The sequence below is a fragment of the Silene latifolia genome, chromosome 11 (assembly GCF_048544455.1).
Source record: "Silene latifolia isolate original U9 population chromosome 11, ASM4854445v1, whole genome shotgun sequence".
In the NCBI taxonomy this organism is placed as follows: Eukaryota; Viridiplantae; Streptophyta; class Magnoliopsida; order Caryophyllales; family Caryophyllaceae; genus Silene; species Silene latifolia.
The window spans coordinates 119,451,226-119,474,379 of NC_133536.1; the positions used below are offsets into that span (position 1 = coordinate 119,451,226).

At 36.8% G+C, this 23,154-nt stretch overlaps 1 protein-coding gene and 1 long non-coding RNA gene across 2 annotated transcripts; one reads left to right on the forward strand and one right to left on the reverse strand.

The window, feature by feature from the left end:
• Positions 1-212: 212 nt before the first annotated feature.
• On the reverse strand, positions 213-15,039 carry LOC141611876 (peroxisomal 2,4-dienoyl-CoA reductase [(3E)-enoyl-CoA-producing]). Its single transcript, XM_074430527.1, has 5 exons — positions 14,664-15,039; positions 10,328-10,487; positions 5,632-5,801; positions 1,060-1,282; positions 213-662 (listed from the first exon to the last, which is right to left on the reverse strand). Exons 1-5 carry the CDS (start codon positions 14,850-14,852, stop codon positions 508-510), a joined length of 897 nt encoding a protein of 298 aa, XP_074286628.1. The 5' UTR covers positions 14,853-15,039; the 3' UTR covers positions 213-507.
• LOC141611877 (uncharacterized) lies at positions 14,657-18,937 on the forward strand. Its single transcript, XR_012528854.1, has 3 exons — positions 14,657-14,796; positions 16,142-16,197; positions 18,713-18,937. It is a non-coding gene; the product is annotated as an uncharacterized LOC141611877 (long non-coding RNA).
• The last annotated feature ends 4,217 nt before the right edge of the window (positions 18,938-23,154 follow it).

The window sequence follows — 23,154 nt, forward strand, 5'->3', positions numbered from 1 at the left end:
CTTGAAACAAGACTTGTCAACTCTGATAAATCAGGAGACAAAATTCACTCACAACTACCAATAATCTACCCAAATTTTGACAGTGTCTTAAGTTGAGTTTTAAAAATCTAAGACTCAACTTAAGACTTTGGGTAAATCTTGACTCCACTTTGAAGGGAAATTATCTAATGAATGGATCTCATGTGTCATTTCTTTTGTAAAAAAAAAAAAAGTGAACTGAAAAAGCGGAGTCTAAGGTGAATTGATGGATAATGTAAAAAATCTCAAGTGAGTCTGAGACAAGTTTGAACAACAAACAAATAATAAAAGTTATCGGGAAGCTAATGTGGCAGAGTCTTAAAGACTTATAAAACTCTCTAGTGATAATCTTACATTCTTATTCTTACCCTTTGATTTATATGCCGGACTGCCGGCTTAAATGAGAATATGTGATTTATAATTATTAAGTTACTGCAACACCCGAGAAATATCCGAGTATAAACACAAACTGATCATGTTACTAGTGAATCAGAGCTTGCTTTTAGGAACACCAACTGGTGTATTCCTTGTTTTCTTTTCAACAACACGGGACATTTGCCTCACTGCGTCTTTAGCTAGATGGCGTGGCCTGCTCAGCCAAAGGCCTCCATCAACCGGTAGAACCGCCCCATTTACATATTTACCTGGGAATATTACAATGGTTTAGTCAAATATACAATCGTGGGGCCAATACAAAAATGCCACTACGTTCAAATTCAACAATAATGCTTGAACGTTGGTCTGTTTATTAACCACTAGCTCAAGGTGCATTCTAATCATCAAATCACAGTACACATGCATCATTAACTCATTAAGTGAACTCCTGACATGAATTGTTGAGAAAATGCAGCTTTTAAATATAATTTGTATTCTAATCTTCAAATCTTAGTATGAAAAATCTTGAACTTCTTAATTTGTGAGCTCGTATTTATATTAATAAACAGACAACATAAGATATACAAATTTGAAAGCATCCATAGTTCAAGCATGTGGCCGCGTGGGCATTGATTAAGGAGAAAAGATAAGACAACAATGTCCTACCTGCATCTGAAGCGAGGTATACAGCAGCCATTGCAATATCCCATTTGTCACCAAGTTTATAAAGAGGCATGTAGTCATTAGCTTTACTTTGCATCTCCTGAGGTGCTAGTTTCCTCATTCCAGGTGTGTCGCCGATTGGACCTGGTGCTATCCCATTGACTCTGATGTCATAGTCTGTTCCCCACTCCAATGCCAAGTTTCTAGTAGTTGCATCAACAGCTGCCTACAGGCCAACCAGCCAAACACAAGTAACGGATGAGCTAGAATCATCACAACTCCGCTATACAGGTAGAAAAGGACATGGACAAAGCCAGGAAACAATAGTGACGGACAGAGGCCAATTTTGCATGTTTCCTTCGTGGAAGTTAAGAATTAAGATATATATGTGCATTTCGGAGAGGGAGAAGACCGACTTTTCGTACCAACCAATGTTCATATTCATTTCTCATATACTCCCTACCATTCTCTGGATTCATAGAACTTTCCATTTTCGCCTCATTCGCTGGGTTCATACCATTTCCTTAAATGGCAAAAAGAAACTTGCCAAAAAAAACCATATACCCCCTTATAATCTAACATGCCCATCTTTCTCCTCTCCAAGTCCCAAACCCACCAACAAACTCCATAACCATCCCAACACCAACTCTACCAACTCCATCACCACCCTAATGCCAGGTCGCCACCTGCACCAGATCACCATCCCACCACCAGACTTACCACCCCACCACATCACTAGTACCAATACTAACCCAAAACCACATCTGACCGCGGACCACCACTGCTCCACCCATACAGACACCTTGACCACCACGATGTACTCCTTGATGTTAGGGTTTTTTTTAACAATTAGTCTCGCTATAGACGGGGTCAAATATGCTTAAAGTGGTGACATTTTTGGGCCCCACCATGCAACTTGTTACTTGTCTTATGCTTAAAGTGGGTGGATATTTGGCCCGTCTATAGCTATAGATGGATATCCCCATCTATAATGAGAATTTGTGTTTTTTTAATGGCACAAAGATTAAGAAAGGACAAAAATATAAAGGTAAAATGGCATGCGGATGATGCAAGGGGACGGTCTAAATATGGTGGAACCCATTTAATTTAAGGGTGTTGTGGTGTTTTATGGGTCATTTCTTTCCTAAAAATGAAACATATGGAATCACAACGAATGAACCAAAAATGGAGAATGTAAGGAATCCAAGTGAATTGAGAGAGTATAAGGCTCTGTAGCTAACTGAATACTGAAAAGCTACCTGAAGCCTGAAAAGCTAGCTGAAACCTGAAAAGGTAACCGATAAGGTAACTAAAAAGTAGGAGCTGATAAGGTAACTGATTATAAAAAAATGTTTGACAACTAGCTGAAAAGGTAGCTGATTCTTGGTAAAATGACGTAAAAGGCTATGATAATTATTTAATATTATAGATTCAAAGGGTAATAAATGGAAAATAATTTATTTCAGGTACCTGAAATCCCAAATGCTAACACAAGGGTAAGGCTGCGTACATCCGACCCCCCCCCCCCTACCCCGCAATTTGCGGGAGCCATTGAGGCACTGGGGTAATGTTGTTGTTGTTGTTGTACCTGAAATCCCAAATGCTACTCTAGGTAGCTTATTTGACCAAATAAGCTACTTGTCAAACACTTGCAAAAAAATCAGGTAGCTGAAATCTTGGTCAAATAAGCTACTTTGGTCAAATAAGCTACCTGAAGTGTCGTGTCAAACGCAGCCTAAGATTGTCCTACTAAACAAAGGGGACCATTCAAACAATCAAATTGTCCAGGCGTGTTATGAAAAGAGCTTCTAGCTAAAATATTATTGTCGACATTAAACTACGAATGAAAAACTAATGGGTAATTATTAGTAAATAATATTGTATATATTTATACTGTAGATATTATTGCTATTGTGTTCACATTATGTTACCCGATTGTACTTTTTTTTTGGTACGTAAGAGGGGCAAAGCCCCGACCCGATTGTACTTAGTACATAGTGTAAAACATTATGAGAATTGTCTGAGGGTCAGAGGTTTATTAGTAAACTAGTTGAGATCCCGTGCTAAAGCACGGCATTTGTGAGGGTTAAATTAATTGAGTTTGTAAAAATTAAAAAAACTTGCATAAATGAGTTGTAGTTATAATAGTATGTTGTAATGTACTGATTATAATGTTACTAAAATTATATAAAAAAAATAAAGTTTACTATTCAAAGAACTTTTAGATTAAGTTATTTTTGTGCAAACCTATCTTTATTATTAAAAATAATGATAGCTAACTATTATGCAATAACATAATCTAATATAGGGTCAGTACTCTCTTATTATAAAGTGCATATTGACCTTATAACGGAAACATATATAAACATTATACGACACATCTAGAAGGACGATTTACAAACAATTAAAAATACTATTTACGCCTATATTCTTTTTTCTTTTATTTTTAATAGAAAAATTAGAGTTATTGATTCTTACTCCTTATCCTTTATTAAGAACCACCCATATTAATAAGGATTAGTTAACTTAAAAAGAAAAGGACAATTTATTTTAGAAAAAAAAAAACAAATAAAATTGAAACCTTATCAACTCCAACCACCAACTTAAAAAAAGAACAAATTAGTATACTACGGGTATATTAAGCGTGAATAATGGTAGTGTTAAGCCTATTTTTAGTTGGCATTTGATTTGATTGTAATATTTTATTTATGGATGCAATCTTTGGTCAATAAATTAAAAGTCATAATTTTAATGTGGGCCCACCATATTTGTCAATCAATTGAGCGGGAAAATTGTGAGCAATTCTTATTCTTTTAGTTTAGTGGGGATTAGAGTTATTGATTCTTACTCCTTATCCTTTATTAAGAACCACCCATATTAATAAGGATTAGTTAACTTAAAAAAAGGGTTGTGCTTTTTCACACACAGATTTTACTCTTTCACATACGCTTTTGACAATTTTACCCTTATCATTTTTTTTAGACCTCACCCAAAACCAAATACCCAACCCTTCCCTGCCACCGAACGGCCAATCCTCTCTCTGATCTATCCTCCTTACTCCGGCGTCCTTTGTCCGGATCTCCCCAGTCCCCACCACATCCCTAAGTCTGTCAAAAATAATGTGAATACTTATCTACCTGTTTTCTCCATTATCAGCGGTCAGCACTTGCATTGCAACATTCAAATAGTCGTGAACAAACGCCCCTGACACTTCATTATAAGGCAAATGATTTAATATTTCAATCACAATGTTTAGGCGCTTGTGCTCATGGCTATTAGTAAATTCTTCGTAATTCGAATATAGTCGTGTTTGTATTGTTGTTATCACCCACAATTCCACAAATATAAAAACAAAAGAATTAACCCAAGTTGGCACCAAATTTTTAAAAGAAAATTATAAGTATGGAGAATTACAGTCCTTCGAGCAGTTAGATTAGGTTTTACGGAAAGGTGATTAATAGTTAATTTGATTAGATTTTAGGTTAAAAGGGTATAAGGTGGAAATTTAATGAAAAAGTGTATGTGAAAGAGTAAAGTCCGTATGTGAAAAAGTAATTCCGTAAAAAAAAAAGGACAATTTATTTTAGAAAAAAAAAAAAAAAAGCAAATAAAATTGAAACCTTATCAACTCCAACCACCAACTTAAAAAAAGAACAAATTAGTATACTACGGGTATATTAAGCGTGAATAATGGTAGTGTTAAGCCTATTTTTAGTTGGCATTTGATTTGATTGTAATATTTTATTCTGTGGATGCAATCTTTGGTCAATAAATTAAAAGTCATAATTTTAATGTGGGCCTACCACCATATTTGACAATCAATTGAACGGGAAAATTGTGAGCAGCTCTTATTCTTTTAGTTTAGTGGGGATTAGCGCTTTTGCCTTTAATTTTGTAGATATTATTGATATTGTGTTAACACTATGATACCTGATTGTACTTAGTATATATTGTAAAACATTATGAGAATATCCTCTCAGTAATTTCAATTTACATGTAATGTGTTCGCTCATAATTTACGAAAGAGAAATTAAAACAAAGTATGGAAATTCAAAAAAAAAAAAAAGACGAAATTAAATTCATAAAACCCTGAAAAATTGCTTCACTCACGCGCTCTCCAGGCATCACTTTTCTAAACCTACATTGATAAATACTCTCACCACTACACCAAATACAAAACAATGGTTACTATTTAGTTTAGTGGTTATATTTCATAAAACTCACTCATATGGGCTATGGCCTGGTTTGGCCTAGGCAAGTTTCATCCCTGCCTAGAGAACAAGGGGTTATGAGTTATGACCATTAGCAGTAAGGATCCTAGATCATAGGAAAATAAATACAGCGCAATGAGATATCCAGTGTCAAAACAACATTTTTGTCTTTTTAACATATCCGGTGTCAAAATGCAAAATTTTGACCTCAAAAAGCTAAATGAGAAAATATTATAAAACGGGGAGGGAAGAGTAGAATTTTTGTATAATAATATCAAAATTTTCTTTTCTAACAAGACACGACAAATAAAAATATTCTAGGTCGACCATGAGTCATGACTTGTGTGAAAAGGTCACAACTGACCTTCGCGGCAGATACATGAATTTGGTACCAAGAGGCAGTGTAATGCAAGGTGGCACTGATGTTCAGTATAACCCCACCACCAGATGATGCTCTCCCTACTCCCCCTGTCTTGAGATATTTAAGCGCTGCATGGCACATTGTAAACGTGCCAACAGAGTCGATGTCCAAAACTGTGGATTTACAATCATGAAACAAAATTAAATGGTGCCAACTTACTAAAAAATATGTCCACCCATTCAATCAAACCTTCAATTAAATTACTAGCAAAAATTCCCGATAAAAAATAAAAGGAAAAGTAATGAAGCAAGCAACGGAAAATCAAAATATCTAACCATCAAAAGACTAGGCACATTGTGATGCAGGAGCAAGCGAAGAATAAAATAGGCTCTAATGATATAAGATCTTCAACTCACTGCTCCAAATACTTGTCATTCTTTTGGAATTACTCTTAAGTCTAAGCGATGTTACACTATCTCCCAGGTCCATTGGGAGGTAATGGAAATAGATTTTACACGGTTAAAACTGTCTATTGAACTTAAGAGCAAGGCGATATTGCCATAAAAAGAAGTATAGTAAGTAATTTCCAGAATGACCAAGGACCTTCTGTTGCTCTTAATCACTTATCATGAAGTGTTTCAGCTCATGCATTTAAAAAGATCAACACCAAAACATACGAAATCTGTTCATAAAAATTCTGGATTGTTATATCTCAGGAATCCAAGGTTACCCAAATTTTTCAAGTTCCGTTTAAACTTTCAACAGGCCTCCAAAATCTCAGAGACGGCCCTCAATGAGATGTTTCTCAGATCTTAGTTCCGGGAGTAAGAAAGTATAGTGCATCGTATTTACATACACTTTATTTTATCATGTGAGTATCAAAGATAGATGAGGAACTTAGCAATTCACGACACGAGAAAATTCCTAACCTGGTTTCTACCTTTAATTTTCCTTCAAGATCGTGTGTCATTCTGGACCTCAGCATCACAATTCTGCAACGACACCTTTTCTCCTACTAGTCAACGGCAGGATCTAACTATTCTAAGCGATCAAACACTCAGAGTGAATTGACCTTCATCTATACAGCCACTCCTTATCTTTAGTCTTCAGAATGTCATTTATTTTCATGCCACAATTCAGCGTAAAATTTCCCTGCACGTTTTGGACCAGCCTCGCAGGAGGCACTGCTACACATCTCATCCTGCACTCATTTTGTGCCCACCAAATATTACACTGAAGAGAGTTGAGAACATCAAATACAGCTTTCCTGTGCAACAATGATCACGTGGCTCTCCTTAAACTCCATCCCCGAAGAAAGTCGAGAACAGCAATTATAGCTTCCAGTGCACAAATAATCCAATGACCACTACATCACTAACAGGTCTGCATAAATGAGACCATGAAGACTCCTTCACCACCCTTCTTTCTGTAGAAGCCACATGGGCTGAAGATTGTGGTTAACTACTTAACTCTCCTCCAGGAGCTGCTGATAGAACTGCAGGAAGGCAGCCAAATTCCCTTATAAAGCAGTCATCAAAACACCATTCATGCAACAAAGCTGAAGCACTTTAATTTGAGATATCCATGCTTTACTAGTACTATATGAAAGAAACCAGAATTAGTATCCCTATCAACCAGCCATTTAGCCTCATCAACAAGTCTACGAGTTAGCACTTAACAGCCAAAAACTCCATTGTGATAAACTCCATTTCCGAAGGACTCCTCGCAATTTTCTGTTGGCTCTTAATGAGATACTTATAGTCCATGTCTGCGGATTTCTTAAAATCTTAAAACAGACAGCAATTAAGCGTTTTCAAAGGACCTCTTATTCCCTTAGCAAATACCTGAAACACCCTTGTACAATCCACCCTTACCAACCGTCCAACCCTCTAGTCATGACACCCTTCTGAAACACAGGAGCCAGACTCCACATGTTAAGATATTTACACTTCTTCCTTCTCCTTCCAGAATCTGTTGATATCATCACCACACGAGGACAGTGCTCATACAACCCCTCAGGTGAAAACACAGCTCTTAACTCACCAAGCTTAAGTAACCAATCGTCATCGGTAACTGGTAAGAACCGTGTCTGTAAGAGAATAAGACTATACACCCGAGTCTCAACATGTTGCTTATTGTCCAAGTAAAAAAAAAAATGATCCCTACGATATCTTATATTGTAACCACAATATGTTACCCACTCCAGAAATGGAAATTGCTCTGTTTGGCTAACTTCAGTCCCCATCTTTGCATTCGAAAGCAGCACACTGTTGAAATCGCCAAAGTGCACCTCAGCCCACACATTTCTGACTCTGATCATGCTTCTTTCTCAGCATTCTTATTAAAACTATACACCATAGTAAGCCGAAAGCAACCACAACCAAGAGCTTCTACTGCACGATGAATGAACTGGGCATCACAAACCAATATGTTGGCAATGAGCTTCATTAAATCCCACACCAACCAAACTCTGCCCCCCTGTGCCAATTATTCTTCATGGAAATCAACCGACTATCACAAATAATATTAGTAATATTCTTCAACGATTTATTCTTAACTTTAATTTCAATTAGACCAAACAGCCGTAGCTTGTTCGTATGGATAAACCTCTTAACTTACCTTTTGCTTTGCTGTGGTGTGTCTTCGGGCATTCCAGAATACCCAACTACTCTGCAATTATGAACATGAGTAGAGCACCTACTAACCCTTTCAACTACCTCCTAGCTCCTGCTGAGTAGACTTATAAAGAACACCCATGAACGAGCTAATATTTCCCGGGTTGCCATCATGCTGGATTATCCTTGTAATCACCCTAGCAAGAGCGACAACCGGTAAGAGGAGCACACTGTCGCAGGTGTTGGTATAGGTATTTCGTATCGCTGTAGCCCCCTAATTTAAATCTAGTCTTATCCCACCCTTGCAGCTGAACCATCCCCATATTAATCCTTTCCTGCACTGCTCTAACTCATGTCTAACACCTTTACGACCACCGTATATGACAGGATTCCACTCTTGCTGTACGGTTATACCCCAACATCAACCACTAACCATTTTCATCTTCAAACTGAATTTTGCATAGAAATCTGACTAACATTAACCATCACCATAATCCGAGTATACCCTAATCTTGTTTCTCCTGCGTAGCAATATTAAATTTCACAAGATTACCCAACCCCAAAGCATTTTTCACCAAATAGTGTTGTCCCTAATTGTATTCCGGATTAAACAGTTTAATCAATATAGGCAAAATTTGAACCAACTTTTGCAAACTGAATTACAGGCGTCCATGGACAGATGATAACAGGCTTTATTATCAAAGAGATAATGACCCCATTAACCAAACCATCAATAAACTAATGGGCAAAAATTACACCTAATCAATTCTCCGTTCTCATCAAAATTACTGCACAAAACAACTTACGACCTCCCAAGGAGGACAATCCCCAAAGATATACTATAGCATGATACAAGTAAGCATTTTCATCAGAGGTATCATCTGTGCATATTTTAATTTGATTTACACCACCGTCATTTTTAGCTGGGGCTAAGAGCCCACCTTTGCTTTTTTGATTGCAGAGTAGTCCATGGAGATCACCTTTACCAGATTCATTGACTGTCTCTTCTCCATCAATCCTGTTCATCTTCGATAATCAAGGGAAGTTCAGATTAATTGAGGCTAGAAGTACCTCTGACTTCACCATTGACTATGTCCAATGTTGCATACCCAACATCTTCCCTTTCCTTGTCAGCTCTTTAATCTTTGAGCCACTAGTAATTCCACCATTATGTGGTTGGTTACTCTCCATTCACAGTTACAGTAGCTTTTGTACCTCCATTAATTTTATTTTGCTTCGCCTGTTTTCCTAGTGAGAACGAATAACAGATCCCATGGTACATCTCTCTCAAACGACATGATCGCAAATTACTTACTTTTCCTAGGAGAAATCTTAAGGAGTATACTATCTTCAAGAGCGCATCATTTTACCATTTGTGCCAATTCTTCCCCTTTCAATATTGGTATCGCTAAACGCAGATTAACACATACTGCACGTCATAAGATCAATACATATAAAAACCCATCTTCTTATTTACTTTATAATTATATAATAAGCATTTATTAATTCAACGGAAAATCCATGTGGTAACTTTGAGGTTTGTCACTTGCACCTGATACCCTTGAGGTTTGCCAATACAACCAAAATTTCAAAAACATTGGTACTTCTTCCCTTCTAAAAATATGAAACCTAGAGTTTATCTTCCAATGTTTTAGTCCAAGTTATACTCCTTTATGCCCTCCTTTTTTTGTCACAAATGCATGCAACATAGCAAAAATAATAAAAAAAAAAAATGTTCCCGTATTTATTTTTACAAAATAGCTCATTGTACATATTAAGATACCTAAATACTTGCAAAATAACGACTATATTTTCAAATATCGGTTGATGTGGCCATAGTATTAGCAGTTTTCTGTAGAGCATCATAGGAGGGGAAATAACTTAATGACGACATAAAATTCCTTTACATGACGGGGCTTATGTAATGTAACAGGAGTATTTTAATACCATGCCTGTAAGATAAACTGATAAAGTACTTTCTGTTGACACTTCCTCCCGAAACAAAGGAACTGCCATGTACTCACGGTGCTGTATAAAACAAACTCACATGCCAGCCAACTTAGCATTCGAATAAAGAGCCTTACCTGTTCGAAATCCATTAGGGGACAAATCCTCAGCGGACACCAGAAAATTGCCAGCTGCAGCATTCACAAGAATGTCAATTCGACCATAGTGATTATATGTTGACTCAACAACCCTTCTTGCATCGTCCGGCTTGCGAACATCCCCTTCAAACCCTATTGCCTTCTCATTAGAAAAGAGATATTAAAATGATGAGTAAGCAATCTCAAAGACCCAAGAAAAAGAAATATCAGGAGAAACATAGATGGTCATGTAAAAGAACAGCTAGTATGAGACGTTACGCGACATTGATATTGTCGCGAAGAGAGAGACATCTTTGAAATCATAACAAAACCCAAGGGTACAAATCATGGTTTAAAATCTGAACTGATACGTCTCATATAGTCCAAGATGTATTGGTCGGAGATCGCAAATATGCGATATCTGAGATTGCAAATATGCGATATCTCGAGATGTATATGGTAAACTAAAAGTGGGAAAAAATCAGTCGATTTATAACGTGTAATGGCAAACTCCGCAACCCGCAAAGACCCCAAGATAGCCAAGTTATAACTTGTACCGGTCAAACTTTGTAATGAAAAGCACTAGAAAATTGTATAATTCTGGTCAAATTAATTATTCTAAATAGAGGAGTATAATCTTAGCTTTATAAGAAAGAGACGATAGATGACAAAATATCTACAAAAGCTTTCAAAATAAATACCACGGCGATAATCGAGACTCTGACCACGACGCCCTAGTCGAGGACGATTACACAATACGATACCATTACCGTGACCGCTCGGACAGCCAATACCTCGATTTTAAACTATAGTACCAATACAAAAAGATAGGTCACAAAAGTCCAATTGTCTGTACTTTGAGATGATAGTATAATACAGCACCTACATCATAGGTGAATATCAACTGCCATCTTCAATGAGAAACGTTGCTGCTTAAGCAACAATATTCCTAGTTTCAGAGACAGGAAATCACAGTCAGTCGATAGCAACTGTGTCAGCAAATTATGATGGCTTTGGAAAGGATTTGAAGATAACATGACCACATTTTGAGACAGTATTAGCCATATTAAATCCCACATGTAAAGCGAAACGACCAATACCAACCGTGAAGATAGATTACAAGATCGCTATTTATACCGATATTTTACACGATAAGAATATATGCTTAACTATTTACTCAAAATTGTACCCATTCCTTTCAAAAATTGAAGAACTTAAGAGCATCCAGCTAGAAAATAGTCGAGCATACTAATTAGATAAGATAACCATGCTTGTTTTAACGAATACGGAGAGCACTATATCATATCCCGCATATATCTTTTGTACGCTAGAAAAGGAGTACATATATCTTGGTTCCAATTATTCAACTTGCCCTTGATGTTTACTAGAAAACCACCCTTGTCAATTCAAAAGTAAAGCTACAAAACCCTCTTGTCTTCAGTCAGAGGTGTGTCATGGAATACCAGTTTGCGCAAGGCAGAAGCCTTGGAGAACAGAATGTCAGCACAAACAACTCATAACAGAATTTTGTTATGTTTTTGGCGAGAAATCAACTCGAGCTTATAAATAGCTTAGTTCTAGTTAAATTAGTAGTTTTATGGTACAATTTTATCTCATTCTCCCATTTCAGCAGAATGGCCCTTCAATTATTTCTGGAATTCAGAATCTGTGTTAAATTAACAAATTTCATCCAGAATTCTTGAATCGTATCATTAAAAGTGGTGTCAGACTTCCCCGGAGTATTTGGCCACTAAGCAATCACGATCGTTAGAAGAATACTCACAAATCAGAACCTCAACGGGAGGATGCTCTCTAAGCTTTTTATTACAGACCAAACAATATGGGTGGGAAATATGCTAGATATTCACGCTATCTAGGGTAACATCACTCAGAAACCACATCAAGATTGTATTGATTGGCAGGCAACACTGGGGGGTTTAAGGTTAAAGATTAGAGCAATCTAATGCTGAAATGGAGATGAGACATTAATTTACTAATTTGGCAACTGTTGTGGGTAATTTCTCAACCAACCTTCTCAATTAGCGAGATTTTCTGTTGAATTTCTTTTTGAGGAGAATATAATCAGCGATAGTGCTTATACAAGGTGAATCGATTCTTTGAGGTTGATTTAACATCGGCGAATGTGATAGTCAATTAAAAGGGAAAGACAAACCCGGGGTATTAGGGATTGGCCAACATTACAAGAATAAAAGGCAGCCATATTAGTCAGGTTTAGCTCAACCCCCTCCCCTGTGATGATCCCACAAATAATGAATTAAGGCAAGGGATTATGTGGAATAATAGGAGGATCACTTTCAAGGTAATTATTCTTCATAGACCTGATTAATCAATAAACCAAGATATTAGTTGTTTCTGGAATATATTCAAAGTGCAGTAAGGTTGTCTACACCTTTGTCCACTGTAGAGAAATATTCCCTAGCTAGACTTCAAGCGACCACTCTAGCGGACTAGCGCCAAAATTTATAAAATACTTCAGCCCCTCCTTGATGAGCCCGTTCAACAGGCTTATAAGTTATAAGCTTTCGCCACTTGAAATATAAACAAGCACAATCACAGTCTTTTTTTCTGATGTCCGACCAAAAACAGTTTCCATGTCAAGGTTTCAGGAAAAATGCTCGTCACAAAACACTTCTGCAGAATTTTCCAAGAATATAAGCTTTACTTGTGATGAGGCTGTTTTCACTGCTCAATAATGTTAGGAAGGTTAGCATCCACGTGCTAACCTTAATAGATGAGGAAGAGGGCCATGGACTGTAGATGCGCTCAACAGAGGGTTCTGGTCAACTAATGCATTACGCAAGCAACAAGAAGATTAGCCTCCCTTGATTGCTATTCCTCAGCCTCGGTACTTCCTTAATTCCTTTGTTTGCTTCCTTCAGCCACAACGCAAATACTGGTAATCCAAGTATCACAGTAAAAGAACCACTGGGAAGGTTACGGATAGTCTTGTCCACATCTGAATTGATGCAAGTAGTACCCCAGAACTTTCTGGACACCAACACTCAACACAGGTTTGGGTGTGAGTTTAAAACTGCTTACCCTTTAATGGTGATAGTGGCAAATGGATACTGTTATTAGTAAGCTGATGTGCAAAGGATATCGCAAGGGAATGAGTTCTCAAATAATGTCAGGTTGATACCTTAGCTTTTAAAAACATAAGGCGGATCATGACACTGAGACGACAAGGAAATGTGGAGATGAGTGAGGCAATGACGTGCATCTCATGCACACAAGGCGGACTCGTTTTTCAAACTAACTTGGATTTTGTTTTTTTTAAAAATGTGCATTATACCCTTCTTTAATTTTTAAAGAGGGTTAACATTTGTAGGACTAAAAGCTAGGAATAGAAGAGAAAAAAAAATTAAGTGCATGATAGAGTGCTTCGCTTGGTGCACACCTAGGGTGCCTAGTCGTTTTGGCTAAGGGCTAAGCACCTTACACCTAGCGAGTTTTCCAAAAAGTGGTGCCTATAGGAAGTTAAAGATGGTCATGCATATCCAACAGCTAGAGTCTCTTGGAACCGTTGTCAGAGGATTAAATTGCCTCAATCAAGGCAATAGTTGCCCACTTATTTACAATTAAGAACTGCTACAAGCCCAGAACGCATTTGTGGAAATTAAACAATCTCCTTCAATGTATTACAATTACATAAAACTTTCAAGAATATAAAAATATACTTGAGGAGCCTAGTGAACAAGACCCCCATTGATTGCGGGATCATAGGATACACCATAAGGAAGGTTGACCCTTGGAAACGCACGGCCATATAGTTATGAATTGCTTCGTAAAGATGTCAAGGCATAGTAAAAGAAATGCTACCACCTGGGGTACAAAGGCCTAGAAAACCTTTCTCGTAAAGAAGTAATACTCCCATTACAATTTTATTGCCCCCTCTTCCCTCTAAAAATATTCCAAATTAATTGTCCCATTCCTAAATTTGGTAAGGAATAAGAGTGAACTTAACTACCATTCCCTCCATCACAATGATATTGTCCCCATTTTCTTTTAACTCGAGGGTATAGCGGTTGTTTTATCACTATGGAGGGAGTAAAACAAAGCCTTACTAGGTGGAAACGCATTTTGGAAGTAGACTAGCATTTTAGTCCTAATTATTGGATGGGGAAGAAAATATTAACCTCCTTTCAAAAGAAATACCAACCAAAGTTGATACAGACAAATCTATAGGATCACAAGGATAAGATTGCGTATAACCGACCCGTAAGGATAAGAACCCCACATAAAACTGAACAAATTGAAAGTAGTTGCAAAGATCCAAAAAAAAAAAAAAGAAAGAAAGAAAGGAGAGTAGTCATACAGGAATTGAAAGGGAAGAGAGAGAAGAAACGGCAGAATCAAGGACTTGTCTGCGTCTGCCCATGATAGCAATGGAAGCTCCATGTTTGCCAAGTTGTGTTGATATCTCCAAACCAATACCAGAGCCGCCTCCAGTGAGTAAAGCTACTTTACCCTTTAGACAATCCTTCTTGAATGGTGATGATTCCATTTCTTTCTCTTGATTATGATGATTGTGATAAATATTATGATCACTCTTTTCTTCTAAATAAGCTAATCGTTGATTCTTATCATCAAACTCATCAATTTTAGACTTTCAGTTTCATGGGAAAATGGACTACGCCACAATATTCATGGTCCTTATTTACACACTTCTGTGTTTGTGGAGTAATGTGACAATAGTAGGTGGTATCGTTATTCGGGAAGTAGCAAATAAGCCCCAAACGTTTACCACTACGTGCAAATTAGCCTTGTAACTTTCTACGAGTGCAAATTAACCCCATTAGTTATACCCGATGTGCAATTAAACCCAATTAGAGATACTCGGGTAAATTTCTCGCCGGAAAAAATTAACATTGCACCGGAAAGATGACTAGGATGAATTCACTTAAATTTTAAAAAAAAAAAATGAAATTATTATACTTAATGCTGCAAGTCTATCACTTACCTCGTTAACTCGTTTCTTCCCCATTGTGTCTCATTTTCTCATATTTTGAGCTCATTCATCACATCTATTGTAACACCCGCGAATTTCCACTTTTAACATTTAAAATTTATTAAACCGTTTGATTACTTTATTTTATATTTTTGAATTATTCAATTTAATTCATTTTATTTCAAACACGATTTTTATAAAAGTAATATATATAAAAGCTCATTTATATAAAAATACGTATTATTAAATTGTATTTTTAAGACCTAATTTATATAAGAATGTATGTATACGTATTTTTGGTCGGACCCAATAATAGTGACAGTAAAAAATAGTAATTTCCGTCTTAATTTTCGTGTAGCTATAGACCGTCACATTTCCACTTGTGAGACTAATCTTTCTCGATCTATCCGATATTGACAACACGCTCACCTACCCTCTTACACTCTACCTTTATATATATTATTATTATTATTATTCATTTATTATTATTATTATATATTATTACTATTATATTATTATTATTAGACATTATTGTTGTTGTTGATCTTTTTAGTCGTGTCCCTACCTTCCACCTGCATACCTCCTTCCTCTTTTCTTTTCTTTCGAAAACAAGCAACAGCAGCCACAACAATGAACAACAACAACAAACACCGTTTCTCGTCTCCTTCAAACCCCGATTTCTCTCACATTTCTCAATCAAATTCGATAAATTTTGCACCAAACTCTTCCTCTTTCCGTCCTCATTCCTTCTATGTAAGAAAGGGACTGACTTTCTTCACATTTCAAGTCTGCCGCCCCTTTTTCATTTCGAAATTCCTCATTAATTTTGTGCATTTTGTGTGTAGATGTTAACTTGGACATCTCGGAGTAGCTTTGAGTCGGAAGTGTGAAGAGTAAAGAGGTAATGGTGATAGGTTACTCGACAAATGTCGAAATTTCCGTCTTTTGTGTTGTTTTATGTGCTTTTGTTTGATAAAGTTTGCCCCTTTTTGTTTTCTCTTTTGTGTGATAGTTTACGAAAAAAACCGAAATTTGAAATGGGGAATTTTTTTGACTCGGTTTAGGACTGCTTGCGCTCTGTTTCTTTGTACCCGCATAAACATGAGGGTATGGCCTGCTCTGTCGGTTTACTTTAGGCCGGTTTTTGGTGGTTGTTTGAGACTGTATTGGGGGGTAGGAATGAATGCTATTAGGACTGTTTTTAGTCGTGATATGGTACCTTGATGGAACGGGTTTTGGTGCTTGAAATTGCAGGCTCGAGACAATTACGAGACGATTGCGGGTTGAGTTTAGGGGACGGGTTGTTTGCATTGTTGGGTGTTTTGGTGCGTCTTAGGTAGTGGTAATAGTCGATACATAGGTAGTCTTGTCTTCTAACCGTGGAAAGGTTGTCGGACTCGATTTTGGGATTGTTTTGGAGTCATGTTGCGAGACGGGTTGGTCGGTGGCAACTTTGTTTTGCGGGAGTCATCACGGTGAATGTTTGGGGGCTGTGTTGGCTCGGTTTTGTTTTTTGAGCCGGCCGTAGGGTGTCGACATTTGTGGTGGTGTGAATGAGGGTTGTGGGCGGTCGAATAGTGGTCGTGTGGAGGTGCTCATAGCCATACTCGATGGGGTTGTTACGGCTGTATTAGCAACTTTGTCCTTGTGGTGTTTGCAGCTTACATTGAGGGTGTATGCAGCCTGTTTTGGGTGGTCTTTTGCAGCTGTCTTGGGCCTGCTTTGTGGTCTGGTTTTGGCGGGTTATGTGGTCAGTCTTTGGGTCGGTCACGGCCTGTTTTGGTATTCGGTTTTGGCCTGCTTTGGGGACTGTTTTGGTGGCCTGTTTCGGGCCTGTTTCTGGTCTGTTTGTGGGTAGTCGAGTGGTAGTTGTGTCGGGGCTGCTCATGGCTTCTTTTGGGCGAGTCTGGCAGTGGCCTGCCGTGTCCTGGCACTGGCCTGGCCGAGGCCTAGCTAGTCACGGGTTGAGACCGTGTATGGTTAACTGTAAGGCCATGTGTGGGTGCTACTAATTAGCTCCTTGAGTCGTAGTTATGGATGGTTTTGGCGCAAGTTGGTTATTTGAATTATTTAAATCCCGTTTCATGCTTTATATAACTTAATTCGTTAAATATTGTTCATTCATATATTTTTCTCACATTAATTATAAATGTGGAATTTATTATTTATTCAAGTCAAAATATGATGAAATGTCTTATTTACCTATAATAGGAATTTTTAATCCGTTCATTCTCATTTATTTATCGTATCTCAAATATGAGTGAATTGTTCTACTTATTTAATTAAATTGAGTCATTTATAATTGGATGCTTGTTTTGCATATTATAAATGGTTCATCTCCGTTTGTTTACATTTTTATTCAAGTGACAAATATTGAAGAAATGGGTTACTTATTCATATTCATGATTATGATTTGGCATGAAATGTCTCACTTGGATTATCATCGGTTCATGTAGTAGTAGTCTCTTTCCAAGTTGATTCGTATCGCTTGGTTGAGTCGTATTCTTATGATAATGCCTTTATACTATACCGTATTGCTTGACTTATCTTTACGCCTCTTTTGATCGTCCCGCCGATCGTGGGTTTAGCTCATATCTTCCGCCTCTTTTGATCGTCCGCCGATTGTGGGTTCTCGATTTCCGATCTGTCTTCGAGTCTTGGATGCGGACCGTTCTGCCGCATGTCGAATCGGGAAGCTATCTTTGTCCCGAGAGTCCGGCGATTTAGACTAGGACTCGAGTCTTGGGAGTACCATTGTCGTCCTACCAGGGGAATTATATATTTATATATGAGTAGTAAAGGTCTTGCTTGGTTATAGATATTGGTATTTGTCTTTCAAGGCAAGAGTTATGCCTTGTGTTGTTTGCCTTGGTCCTATCGGATACTAGGGGTGAGCTATAAGCCCTCTAGTTGCGATATGATCGTCGGGATTGATGTTCCCATCCGTTCTTATGGTGAGATGCAAGCCATAAGTATGAATGTGACATTAGTAGCCACGTCCCGTGCAATGTTTGCTAAGTGGTTTTCCAAATAATGGCTACGGTTTCTATTCTTGTAATTTGCATTGGTTGATCCCTTACTTAACTGCTTCACATGATTCGGATTCTAATCTCATATCTATGTTGTAATTCCTTGAAATGCGTACTTTTGCATAAATGACCGTATTCCTGTCTTTCATATTATTTAATGGTCTCACGTGAACAGTTGAATCTTTATTATGCTAATGTTGGCCTATCTTGTTCCATCTCAATTATTTGCCATGTTTACATATAAACTTAATATTCTTATCTTTTGTATAAATCTTATATGACTTACCTGTTTTAGTTCCTTGTTATGTTCGTTTTGACATTTTGTGGCTGGGAGAACCTTGAGTTACTCCCCACTGACTGTGGCGTTCATGTTTACATGAATGACAGGTATTAGTTGGTGCATTCATGGGGTGAAGACATGTGTGAGCTAGCGAGCACTTTGGCCTTTTAGTCGGTTTATTAGGATTGTTTAGACTCGCCTTTTATTGTATTGTCATTCGAGGGATATCTTTTCCCTCACCTTGACTATCACGTTTGTATAATTTAAACTTTATTTCCGCATTCTTTGTTTGTGTTTGGTATTTTAATAAAACCGCGCTTTAAATTTTAAAAGTTTCAAAAATTCCCTATTTTCCGCTTGAATTTATAAGCTTTATCTTCTGCGTTAACGCGGGGTGTCACATCTATCCATTTTTTCCATTTTTCATCTCATTTTTGTTTGATACAGTCTACAATGCTCATTCACACTAATCGTTCACCATTTTGTAATTGAAAGTTTACCCAATTACCACCAAAAACTGTAAAAAATGAATTTTGGGGAAATTTGAACATATGCACACTCCAATTACATACCGCCATTTTACGCGATCAGAGCTTGAAAATTAAACCAAGCTTCGCAACAATGGCGATGGTGTTCGACAAATTCGAAAGTCCATTCGTTATATTACGTGAACAAGAATCGAAGCTAGAGTTCGCCGAATCGAAGCTCGGCAACAATTGAAATTAAACAAGGATTTGAGAGAACCAACATCGAAGATAAACGACTGTCAAATTTAAAATCGTTTTTTTTTTATTTAAATTAATCCATCCTATTCATCTCTCCGGTGCCATGTCATTTTTTTCCGGCGATAAATTTACCCGAATATCTCCATTGGGTTTAATTGCACATCGGGTAAAACTAACGGGGTTAATTTGTACTAGTAAAAAGTTATGGGGCTAATTTGCACGTAGTGGCAAACGTTTGGGGCTTATTTGCCACTTCCCCGTATTCCTATTTACTAAATGAATAGTCATTCTCACAAATTTTCCCTTCAAAATGTATTTCTTCAAAGAGGAAATAATTGGGTTGTATTTAAGGATCTAAAAAAGAAAATAAATACTTAATACATGTATTAATTGTATTTATTTATGTGTAATTTATTCCTTAATTTTTAAATTAATGTCTAATTTGAAAAGATATTAAATGCTTAAATATAATGGGTTGTATTTATCATTTCCCTTTTTTAAATAAGGTAACTAATAACAATATATACATTAACTAAGTAAGGTAACTAAATTATAATAATTTATTTCATTAACTTATTATCTTTTCATTAAAATCAAACTTTTAATCAAATTATATTTTTTTGACTAAACATAATCTATAATCGTTTAATTAAAATATTTTAATAAAAAAATTGTATCACGATTTACTAAATACTTTACAGATTCTATTGTTTGAGAATTACTTGACTCATACAAAATTATAAACGGTTTTAATTACTTTCGAGACAAAAAATTGAGAAAATTTATAAACTGGAATCATTAGCTTTGCGTTATAAAAAAAATATTATTTACAAAAATATATTTCAACATGCTACTCAATTCTTTTAATTAATTCAGTTTCAACTTTTTATTTCTCAAAGCAAAATGCAGGGGCGTCTAATACTCCGGCCGACCACGGGCTGCGGAACTGGGCCTCCAGTTTTGGCCACCGAATTTATAAGCTTTATTAATAAAATTCAATACAAACCTCGACGTGTAGTCACTTATACATTCATGTTTAGGGCCTCGTTTTTTTTTGTTTTTTTTTTTGTGGCACCAGGCCTCCATTTACTTTAAGACGCCCCTGGCAAAAAGCAATGATGATAAAAATGAACTAATGAGATACCACTATTATATATCTAATTTAGTAGAAATAAAGAAAACTTTATAAGCCTTGCATTTAATGCATGGGATCTAACCTAGTTATTGACTATTTTGTGATTAGTTGGTATCTCTCCAGACGGGTTATTGGTCTTTTTCAAAAAGACGGTAAAAAAGACGGGATTTTGACACCATTTTATAGTTAAATGTGACTACTTTTGAAAAACAAGTTACCAAAAGCTTATATTTGACCATAAATGATCACAAAATCTCATCTTTTTAGAAAGACAAAAATAGTCATCTGAAACAAGGATTTGTGTTCCGTGTTATAGTTTGAACTTTGAAGTGTGTAATTATGAGGGTTTATTGATTAGATGACGTGAGTGTGGGTTGTAAGAAGTTTGAATATTATCTAATTTGGAGTTATTGACAGTTTTGGAGAGAAATGATGAAGGTCAACGTAAGTCAATGATCAACATATACTGACCCGGGACCCACGACTGATGTCATTATAAGGTCCGAGCTCGAGTCATGGCGTAACCAAGTTCGAAGCCTTGGTATGCAAAAACAAGATTCTAATACCCTCCCTTCTAAGGGCCACTCGATCGAGTGACCTGGTGATGACCGGTTCTAGTCGTCGATTCTCGACTCAAAAACAATTTATAAAACAACCCAATTAAGTAGTATAATCGGGGTCGAATCCACAAGGATGGCGGGGGTGTATACCTAGTCGGTTTAAATCCTATTTTAGTCAAATAAAAGTAAGGTTGGTTGATTGTAAACTAAGATGCAAACAGGATATAAAATTGAATTAAATGAAATTGTTTCTAATTAATGAAGGAAAACTAAGGTCTTTCGGTTCACTTGGGTAAGTCGGAAAAGAGAAGAGTGTTAATAAGTAATGGGTAATGATAATGGCCTAGAATTGAACCTAATCTTATATATATATATATATATATATATATATATATATATATATATATATATATATATATATATATATATATATATATATATATATATATATAGAGAGAGAGAGAGAGAGAGAGAGAGAGAGAGAGAGAGAGAGAGAGGCGGGATCTCGTGAGTTTGGTTCTTACGGTGAGTTGTGAGTTTGGAAAATCTCAGCCACTAGATAAACAAAAATAAAGGGCTGAGATTTAGATATCTTAATATTTTAAAACAAAAAAAAAACACGCATCACACCCCAGTTTTCACTACCCTAAAAAACACAAAAATCCCCAAATCAATTTTTTTCTCTATTTTCAAACCTTCATCAATGGCTTCCATTCTCCTCCCACTCACCTCACTCACCACCACCTCCACCGTCGTCGACACCAAACATTCTGACATTAACCGTCGCAAATTCGCCATCAGAACCACCGTCAATGGCAAATGGTGGATCTCGTTTCCGACATTGAAGAAATCGTCGTCGAAGATCAATGACGTGGCGGTGGTTAGGACGTCGGTGCCAGAGAATGTCGGTGGTGCGGATGGTGAGGCGGCGAAACCACCGAATGTAATCAACAACTTGGACTTGATTGGGAACCCAAAACGAATGATAAAGCTGAAAACTTTTTTGTTCTTACTACTGCATGTCCTTCTAATAAGGTAAGGTCAGTATTAGCAATTGTAATTCGTGACGTTATTGATCAACTGCCAAAACTGTTTTTTCCGGGTATATGTGCTTTTTATTCAGGGTTTTTCTTCAATGCTAATTGTCTGATCTATAAAGATTAGAATAACTTGTATATATGATTGATGAAAGCTACTATTACATTGTGTTGCTATTTATATACATAGGATAGAGTGTAAACCTAATATCCTAACTAAGTAAACAATCTCCAAAATAATAGGAGAAGATGATACAATGAATAACAACTTTGACTAAGTGTATACATGAGGTTACACGCATGATTCTAGGCACTGATTGTGGATGTGGTTGCATTATACTTAACATGATTAATCATCATTCTTGTCCTCCCACATACAACATATTCCTAGAGAGAGGCGGGATCTCGTGAGTTTGGTTCTTACGGTGAGTTGTGAGTTTGGAAAATCTCAGCCACTAGATAAACAAAAATAAAGGGCTGAGATTTAGATATCTTAATATTTTAAAACAAAAAAAAACACGCATCACACCCCAGTTTTCACTACCCTAAAAAACACAAAAATCCCCAAATCAATTTTTTTCTCTATTTTCAAACCTTCATCAATGGCTTCCATTCTCCTCCCATTCACCTCACTCACCACCACCTCCACCGTCGTCGACACCAAACATTCTGACATTAACCGTCGCAAATTCGCCATCAGAACCACCGTCAATGGCAAATGGTGGATCTCGTTTCCGACATTGAAGAAATCGTCGTCGAAGATCAATGACGTGGCGGTGGTTAGGACGTCGGTGCCAGAGAATGTCGGTGGTGCGGATGGTGAGGCGGCGAAACCGCCGAATGTAATCAACAACTTGGACTTGATTGGGAACCCAAAACGAATGATAAAGCTGAAAACTTTTTTGTTCTTACTACTGCATGTCCTTCTAATAAGGTAAGGTCAGTATTAACAATTGTAATTCGTGACGTTATTGATCAACTGCCAAAACTGTTTTTTCCGGGTATATGTGTTTTTTATTCACGGTTTTTCTTCAATGCTAATTGTCTGATCTATAAAGATTAGAATAACTTGTATATATGATTGATGAAAGC

Bases quoted from the DNA above. Each gene is read 5' to 3' on its own strand.
- LOC141611876 (XM_074430527.1), bottom strand. From the start codon at position 14,852: ATGGAATCATCACCATTCAAGAAGGATTGTCTAAAGGGTAAAGTAGCT. The intron at 5,802-10,327 runs GTAAGGCTCTTT...GTAAATCCACAG, and splicing joins CCCTAATGGATTTCGAACAG to TTTTGGACATCGACTCTGTT. The intron at 1,283-5,631 runs GTCAGTTGTGAC...GTTGGCCTGTAG, and splicing joins TTCATGTATCTGCCGCGAAG to GCAGCTGTTGATGCAACTAC.